Here is a 9253-nt window from a genome sequence, read left to right on the forward strand (position 1 = left end):
CTCCTTCTCCTTCTCCTTCTCCTTCTCCTTCTCCTTCTCCTTCTCCTTCTCCTTCTCCTTCTTCTTCTTCTTTTTCTTCTTCTTCTTCTTCTTCTTTTTTTTTTTTTTTGAGACAGGGTTTCTTTGTGTAGCTCTGCTGTCCTGGAACTCACTCTGTAGACCAGGCTAGCCTTGAACTCAGAAATCCACCTGCCTCTGCCTCCCAAGTGGTGGGATTAAAAGCGTGTACCACCATGCCCAGCACTAGAATTATTTCTAAGTACAGCAGTTGTTCTTCTCAAACAGTTGTTGCCCAGGCTTGTTTACCCCTCTGGTGGAATTATGCTTTTCCTGATAAGGACACAAGCAACTTCCTGGCAGACCAGGATTTAATGGTAGCTGTGACCCTGCACCACCCACTTCAGCTGCCTGGTGGAAGCATGACTTTGGGGGAATGGGCCTGATGGCTGGTCAGTCAGCACTGGTGACAAAAGGTTCCATCCTACATGGTAAACTTTGCTTACCTCTAATAAGTCTGGGTAGCTATAACCTATCTTTGGGGTGTTTGGGGGCAGCACTCCCTTAGCTAAATTTTACTTCCTGTGATTTGATGTCTTCTAAGCAGATCTATTAGTAAATCCTTTACTGTCTGTTCTACTACTTGGAGTTCCTCCTACGTCGCCAGCACACATCAGTCTCACAGGCTACAAGCATAGGAACCAGACAGTCTTGGTAGACACCAGACCAGGAACAAAAGAGAGCCTTTGGTATTTAACTTGTTTATCTTAGACACCCATCACAGCATCCGAGTCTACAGCAGTCACCAATGGGTCAGAGTGGGGAATTCTAGGGTCTACACTCTGAGGGAAGGGGTAGGAAGGAAGGCAGTCAGTGCTCTGAGATACCTCTTGGTGGCTTCTACTCCTGCAGCCAAGAACCAACATCACATAGGTGTCTGGTTCACAAAGCCCATCCTTATCCTTTGCTCTGTCCTCTCCACCTCCAGCTAAAAGGCATGAGAGAAGCCTGTCCCTTGGCACAGATGCAGATAGGATAAGCTAGTCTCTGTGGCTTAGAGACAGCCAAGGCTTCCTCCCATTGCCTGACTTGTTAGTTTGTAAATAATTCCTTTTTATAGCTTATGGTAATTTAATTATCTACTACTGCATGACTTATTTTGGCCAGGTCATTTGTCCTGGTACAGAAACTAGTACACTTTTCAAGTGTACAGTACCTTACCTGGATTCTTGTATTATTACCTTGCTGCACATTTAGATTGTCTAACTCTGTTCTGAAGGTTAGAGTGTACTCAGCTGGCCCCTTGCCCCGCCCTGTATAAATATTTAGTCAACTAACCTCCATGGAAAGGCATCTATTTTTTTTAACTACCTCATCTTTATCTTTCTCCTTTCAGCTCATCCATACTCAGTATGGAGAATACCCCTCTGTAAAAGAGGAATAATCCCTGAAGTGAAGGATCCTGGGAGAAACAGAGATCTGTTTAGGGGTCTCTTAGGTTATAGCTACCTCTCTCTCCTCAGGTACCCATGATCCCTCTCTGAGTTTCCCAGGACCTCCTGAAGGGAACACTCCTAGTCTGAGATATGGTCATGGAGGAACCATTGAAATGTTATGAGGGAATTGTATACATTTTTTTAAAAGGTCAGCTTTATACTAAAGCCAGGAGGGTAAAATAATACAGAGACTTAGGACAATTCAAGCAAAGATCAATTGCTCTTTAAAATAAAAAGGGCTGATCTAACATGTTGAGTTAGGAGAAAGCACTTGATTATAAAGAAACAACCAGAGTGTTTCTGCACAAAGCCAACACCAGTGAGTTGTGAAGGTGCTGTTCTGTTCCAAATAACCAAACTAGCATTGGCCACACCCAGAACATGCTTGCCCATACTACCAATCATACTCAAGGCATGCCAGCTGCAGGTACCTAGGCAGCAAGGGTTACAACGTGAAAGCTTGTCTTATGGACATGTGAACAGCCTAGTTAGACTGACAGGAGCTGGGAGAGCTGACAGGAGCATTGCTGGTATTTGGGACAGGCAGGAATCATCCCAAGGCTCAAATGCAGAAAGTCTGTAGTAATGCCCCATTGTCCCAATGCCCCTGGGGAACATGATATGCCCACTTCAGAAGCAGTACTTGGCCTTTTTGATTAATTTGTTTTATTATTTTATATGTGTGGGTGTTTTGCCTCCATGTACCCTTGTGCACCTTGGGACTGGAGTTACAGACGGTTGTAAGCTCCTATGGGGGTGCTGCGAATCAAACCTGCTCCTTGGCAACAAATACTGCTAACTGCCGAGCCCGTACATACCAACATTTTCTCTATCTACAAACACTGCTCCATGGATACCATTTGCTGTGTGGGAACAGCAGACTAGCTTTTATTCATAGCTGTGAGGATTTGGGGGTTTTTTTGTTTGTTTTTTGTTTTGTTACTAATAGCACTTACGATGTACAGGCACTGTTCTAAGTGTACACTTGTACCAATTAGTATAGGAGCCCTTAAGACAAATATAGTCATTATTGCTAGATGAATAAAAACAAGTTAAAAACTTGCTTCGGATTTCTTGACAGAACCAGGATTCAAGATCACAGTTTTCAGACTATTCTTATAGCTGACCTGAGCAGGTCCTAAGATGACATTTCCTGGGCCAGGCATGATGCTTAGGAACTTTCAAATACAGAAGCCCTGTGCTGGTATGTCCTAGGTTAGAGCTGGGGAAGGGGATGGGGAAGAACACCTTGGAAGCATTTGGATAATTTGCCCAGTGGTCACACAACTAGCAACCACTAAGCCTGGGATTGGCCCAGGGCTCCTCTTTCCACCATGGCAAAATACAAAGCTTGAGACTGTCTGAGTCTTCCTGCCTCTTATAACTTTGTCTAGAAATGGTGGGGCAGGGTGGCAAGAGGCTCTGTGAATTTATGTGTGCCCATCTGATTGGTCTCCACCCCTGAGTCCTTCCAAAGGCACCTGGGTGTCTAGGCATCTACATGCCCATTTCTACCATGTGTTTATGAGGCTCAGAGTTCCATGGAAGGAAGGTTTTGCAGGTTGCCTCTGGCAGCAAGAGGGAAACCAAGATGCAAGCTGAGAGGACACAAAGTCTCTCAAACTGAGTCTATTTCATTAGTTTTATACGCTGAAGTTTTGTGTGAGGGCTATGAAGGAGAAAAGGCAGTCAGAGTGTAACTCCTCAGCAAGCTTGAAAACTATGGTCCTGGGTGAGGCCTTGTGACAGGCCAAGGTCTGCTGGACTCAGGTTGGTACTGAGCACCTGTGAGTGTTCAGGGATGACCTGCTGGAGATAGACAGCCATACCTCCTACTTGCTTCTGCAATTCAATTTACTATAATTACTCCAGGCCTCATAGAGATGAAGACGCAGCTACTGGCACAGAGTATACATGACTTGGCTCAAGATTACCTGGCACAGCAGCTGCCATGGAACCTGTAGAAATACAAGAATGGAAAGTCCAGGGCACCGAAGAGGTCACCTAAAGAGTACAGGAAAAGTGATTATAGTGGTCCCCACAGCTCCCTCAGGTCCCCCCACCCAGCTACAATGTCTTCTGCAGAGGGCACCCAGCCCTCAGCTGCCACAGCCCTAAGACTCTACTACTGCCTCCTACTAAGAAAAATGTGAAACGTACTGGCTTCATCTCTTACACCCTGTACTAACTCTGAGAGGTTCTACTACCCACACTCCAACTGATGCCCAGAGAAGAAACATGGCTAAAACTGTAAAACTGTGGAGCCAGAATATGTACCCAGGTCAACCCAGACCTTAGATCTTCCCTTCAGCAGGCAGCAGCCACACAAGGAACAGTGGCAGGGGAAAGGTCTTTTTAAAGATTCTTTCTTCCTTTTGTTTAATTACTGCACAAACAGCACAGGGCCCAGGGCAATCACACATACTCGGTTTAGTTTAAGGCCCAGAGGGTACATTTATTTCTCATGAAGTAAGCTCATTCTTTAGTTCCACTTTTAGTACAAGAGGAAATAATCACACATATTGGCTGTTTCTGTCTGGAATTTGAACTTGGTCACAAACAAGAAGTCAGGAGATTAAAAAAGCAGAAACCCTTCCAAAAATGTCTCAAGAAAAGGAATTAAGCATTTTGACAGTGGACAGCTTAATCCTTCCAAATCTGGAGTTTTTGCAGGAGCCTGGCTCTCCAGAGGCTTGGGCTCTGGTCCGGGTCTGTTTAGTGCAGCCTGGGGGATTGGGCTGCCGTTCCTGCTGAAAAGCTTTGTGCAGTGGAGCTGTACCAGCTAGTTCCTTCACTTCTTACACCTACGAGTCAAGTGTGTCACAGACAACTCAGAGGGAGAGGTGTGCTCAGCACACGCAGAAACCTGGGTTCCATCAGCAGGAACTTGTGTGAGTTCCTGCACGCGCACGCACACACAGGCACACATGCACACATTTCAGAACAAGATTTAGGGGGCTGCTACACTTCTATAAAGCCTCCTATGTGATCTCAAATGGTTCAGCTACCTATTAGCTTTAATTCTATGCCTCTGACCATATAGATGTTTTAACAGTTGAGCTAGATCTTCATTTATGCACATGTATGTCTAATAAAGATTTTTGTGGGGTTTAGTTTTTATGCAGCTCATCCAAAGTCAAGGACTCATTGTCTTTAGGGCAGCACAGAATGTCTTCCACCTTCCATGAGAACCTGTGTTAGTAATGTCTCAGCCCTCCAGCTGCACATCCTGAAGACTATTCTATTGCCTTCTATTGAGAATAGTGACAATGAGTGGCCATTTAGCGAGAGCCTGTTTTGTGGAGAGTCTATGTAAAATGTGGTGATTTTATCTCTTACACCCTGAAGCAACTCCGAGGGGTTCTATAACCCTGACTCCATCTGAAGTCTGGAGAGGAGACACCGCTAAAATTTTGTAATTGTTGAACTGTGGAGCTAGAGCATGCACCCAGGTCAACCCAGACCTTAGATCTTCCCTTCACCAGGCAGCGTTCACACAAGGGACAGTGTCAGAAGAAAAGAGCCTGCCTTCACCTGCCAGTTTCAGAACTACAGTGTATAATGTACAAGACACAGAAAAGAACACTCAGGTCATTTTCTGCACAGGTAAGACAACCAAGAAGATCCTGGCACTATGGACTGTGAGAGGGACTGAGGCCCTGCTCAGCCATGGATGGACACTGTGGAGAATCTGTTGTGTCTCTTCTGCAGCTGCTGGTTCTTGGCCATTGCCCAATCTCCCTCCCAGTGTGAGAGGAACTGCAGTGCAGTAGGGAGATAACAAGGAATTGCCATTGCAATGAACTGAGAGAGCTATCAGTTAAATCCAGGACCTTGAGAGCCCCTGGATACACCTCCTCTTGACATCCCATTTTGCCATAAATGTTCTGGTTGTGTGAGTTGGTGAGGCCAGCCTAGGCTTTGAAAGTCTAAAGAAGAAGAAGATTGGTCTGGGATAGACGGGGAGGGAAGGAAATAAACAACAAATCACAGCCCTAAGGAACTTGCCAATTAGATGGTAATGCACTATGCAGACCACAAGAGCCACTCTGGTGAGTTACAGGGAGGGTGAGAAGCAAAACCACAGAATAAAAGGATAGCCTGCCTTTATCCTTAAGTCATTTCTAAAACCATCTATACAACATCTGCTTGCCTGGACACCTGGCCTGCCCCACTATCTAGAACTAGCAATCCTTTGAGAGCAGGGAGTCCATCTCATTTGTCCCTGGGGCCATAAAGACGCTTCGAAAGCAATGCTGAAAGAAGGGGGTCTGACAACTGGGTGCTTCCTGACAGGCCGGACATGTTCTAGAACTTAACTCTATCACCTTAAATTTCTGACTAAAGGCGTCTTTTTGGTGCCCTCACTATGTCACTCGAAAAGCAATTTTTTGTTGTATTAATACATTACATCCTGATCATGGTTTTCCCTCCTTCAGATCCTCCCACCCATCCAACTTCATACCTTTCTCTCTCTAGAAAACAAATATGCAAATAAATTAAATAAACCAAACAAGAACTAAAAACACAAAAGCAAAGAAAAAGTAGAAATACACACACACACACACACACACACCACATACACAGGGAGGGGTAATATTTGAATATTCTAGGAAGTTAGGATGGTGCAAACCAGGCTGGCCTCAAACTCACTGAGATCCACCTGCCTCCACCTCCCTACTGCTGAGATTAAAGGTGTGCATCACCAAAATGGGCAAAAGTAAGACTTTTAAACAGAAAGGGGAACCATCTGCCCTTAAACAACAAAGGTTGGTGACACTGTTATAAATGTCACAAGGATGTTACAAGGTGTAGTTTGTTCCAGCCTAGGAGAACTTAATCCAGGAGCCTAAGGAATATGTGAAGGTGTTGGGAGCTGTCTTAGCTAGGGTTTATATTACTGCAACAAAACACCATGACCAAAAAGCAAGTTGGGGAGGAAGGGTTTATTTGGCTTACATTTCCAGATCACAGTACATCAGTGGAGGAAGTCAGGAGAGTAACTAAAGGAGAGACAGAACCTGGAGGCAAGAGCTGATGCAGAGGCTATGGAGGGGTGCTGCCTACTGGCTTGCTCAGCCTGCTTTCTCATAGAATCCAAAACCACCACCCAACATGGGCTAGGTCCTCCACTGTTGATCATTAATTGAGAAAATGGCTGACATCTGGATCTCATGGAGGCATTTCTTCAACTGAGGCTCCTTTCTCCCTGATGACTGAGGCTCCTTTCTCCCTGATGACTCTTTTTTTTTAAATATTTATTTATTTATTATATGTAAGTACACTGTAGCTGTCTTCAGACACTCCATAAGAGGGTACCAGATTTCGTTAGGGATTGTTGTGAGCCACCATGTGGTTGCTGGGATTTGAACTCAGGACCTTTGGAAGAGCAGTCGGCGCTCTTAACCGCTGAGCCATCTCACCAGCCCTACCTGATGACTTTTAACTGTGTCAAGTCGACACACAGAATCAGTTAGTAGAGTAGCTAAAGATGGATCAGCAGTTAAGCACTTTCTGCTCTTGCAGGCTTGGCTCGAAGCATCCATCAGGAGGCTCACAACCCGTGTGGTGATTTGAATATGCTTGGCCAAAGGAAAGTGGCACTATTTGAAGGTGTGGCCTTGTTGGAGTAGGTGTGCCACTGTGGGCTTGAGCTTTAAAACCCTCATCCTAGCTGCCTGGAAGCCAGTATTCTGCTAGCAGCCTTCAGATGAAGATGTAGAACTCTCAGTTCCTCCTGCACCATGCCTGCCTGGACGCTGCCATGCTTCCATCTTGATGAGATAATGAACTGAATCTCTGAACCTGTAAGCCAGCCCCAATTAAATGTTGTCTTTATAACAGTTGCCTTGGTCATGGAGTCTCTTCACAGCAGTAAAATCCTAACTGAGACATGGCTCAAGAGGTTTCAGAAGAGAAGAATTTTAGTATGTTGCCTAGAGATTGTTCTTGTGATATTCTGGGGAAGAATGTGCCTGATTTTTGCCCTTGTCCAAAGTCAGCCTGAGGGTCAAGTAAAGAGATTTAAATTAATTGCGTTGACAAAGAAAGTCTCAAAAAGCCTAGTTTCGATTTTTATCTGTGGGTCACTCTTATGAAGAGAGTTCTAGCAAGCCTAGAAAGGAAAACTACAAAATGCATGGTCCAAAGAGTAAAGGGGTACCAGGAAATAAAATGAAGCTATATCCTTTGTTCAAAAACATTAAATTGAATTAAGGGAATGGTGACCTTGGGGCAGGATCCCACCCAGCTAAGCTTATTGTTTATGCATTTGAAATTCAACAAAGGATAATTATATCAAGTTCGATGTTATTATGATCTGGTTATTGTTTTCATTTGGGCATAAGGAGATATGATTATGTGTCAAATTGATAAGGGATGGATTGTTATGGCTATTCTCAGTTTTCAACTTGAATATCTGTGTAATGAACTACAATTCAAAACTTATAAAGATCTTGTGAAAAGGTAAAGAAAAGCTTAGGTGTCATTGTACATGCCTTTAATCCCAGTATTTAGGAGTCAGGCATGGAGATCTCTGAGTTCAAGGTCATTCTACAAAGCAAGTTCCAGGACAGTCAAGCTTAGGCAGTGAAGGAGTTGGAATACAGAAAGCTGGAGCTAAGAAATTAGTGGTGATTAAGAAGAAACCAGCATCACTGTGATGAAATCTTCTGGAAAATGTTTTTTGAGAGCACAAAGAAGCCATGTTCCAGAGATAGAACTCTTGCTGGCAGCTAGACTCTGTTATGTGTAAGAGTCACCCTGGTGTTACTGGTTTTGGAAGCATGGAAGGGGTCATGGAAAACAGCTGAAGCATGGCACTGTGAGAGGCCAGGAAAGGCTATTGGTGAAGGTGTAGCCTCAGTTGCAGTTGACAGCCCAAGACTAAAGGAGTCATGAAAAGAAGTTGAGGCTTGGCACCATGAAGAGAGCCTATGAGGGCTATCTGTGAAGCCTAGTTGCATCAGAAGACCCCAGTGTTCTGGAGACACGAGTACCATGGGATAATCATCAATAACAGCAGCAGCAATGAAATGGATCAACCATAGCCTAGAAAGGGCAGAGCTGGAGAAGTGACCCAAGCCCTTTGAGGGAGCCTAGAAGATCATATGTGGATCCCAGACATTGGAACAAGAAGCTGTGGAGTTGAAATTGCCTCAGAGTCCCCAAGATACCACAGCTGTGAGATACTTGCCTAGGAATGCTGCTAACAGGGAGTGGAACTAGCCCAAGAGAAAGAAGTGTATTGCAGTCAACAAAGATCAAAGAAGTTGAAGGTCAGGCTTGGAAAAGAAGAGTTTGGAGCTTGCCCAGTTGGTTTTTGGTCTTTCTTTGATCCAATAGCTCCTCACTATGGTGTTTTGGAATGGTAATGTTTATCCTGTGATATTAGAAGTATGTGATCTGCTTTTTGATTTTATAGGGAACTACAGTTAAGAAATTGCATGAATCTCAGAAGAGAGTTTGAACTTTGGATTTTTAAACATTGTTGAGACTGACAGACTATGAGGACTTTTGAAGGTGGACTAAATTTATTTTTGCATTATGCTATGGCTATGTATGGCCCCCACAGACTCATGTGTTTGAAAAAGCCTATGGAGGCCAGGGAGAGGAATGTGGTGGTTTGAACATGCTTGACCCATGGGAAGTGGCATTATTACAAGGTGTGTGTGGTTTTTTTTTGGGGGGGCCGCAGACTTCCGGCACCCTCCCAGCCGGAGGACAGAGACCTGCCCTGCAGAGAGTGCCATCTTGGCTCC

General features: G+C 44.6%; 1 protein-coding gene across 2 annotated transcripts in view; it reads right to left on the reverse strand.

Moving 5' to 3' along the window:
• Nucleotides 1-9253, reverse strand: part of Tmem241 (transmembrane protein 241) — a 127017-nt gene that overhangs the window by 58331 nt on the left and 59433 nt on the right. For both annotated transcript variants that reach the window (XM_021150584.2, XM_029472110.1), the window contains exon 12: nucleotides 3428-3497. In XM_021150584.2, coding sequence (XP_021006243.1) covers nucleotides 3428-3497 — 70 coding nt within the window. The remainder of the gene's footprint in view (nucleotides 1-3427; nucleotides 3498-9253) is intronic.

The sequence above is a fragment of the Mus caroli genome, chromosome 18 (genome assembly GCF_900094665.2).
Source record: "Mus caroli chromosome 18, CAROLI_EIJ_v1.1, whole genome shotgun sequence".
Taxonomy (NCBI): Eukaryota; Metazoa; Chordata; class Mammalia; order Rodentia; family Muridae; genus Mus; species Mus caroli.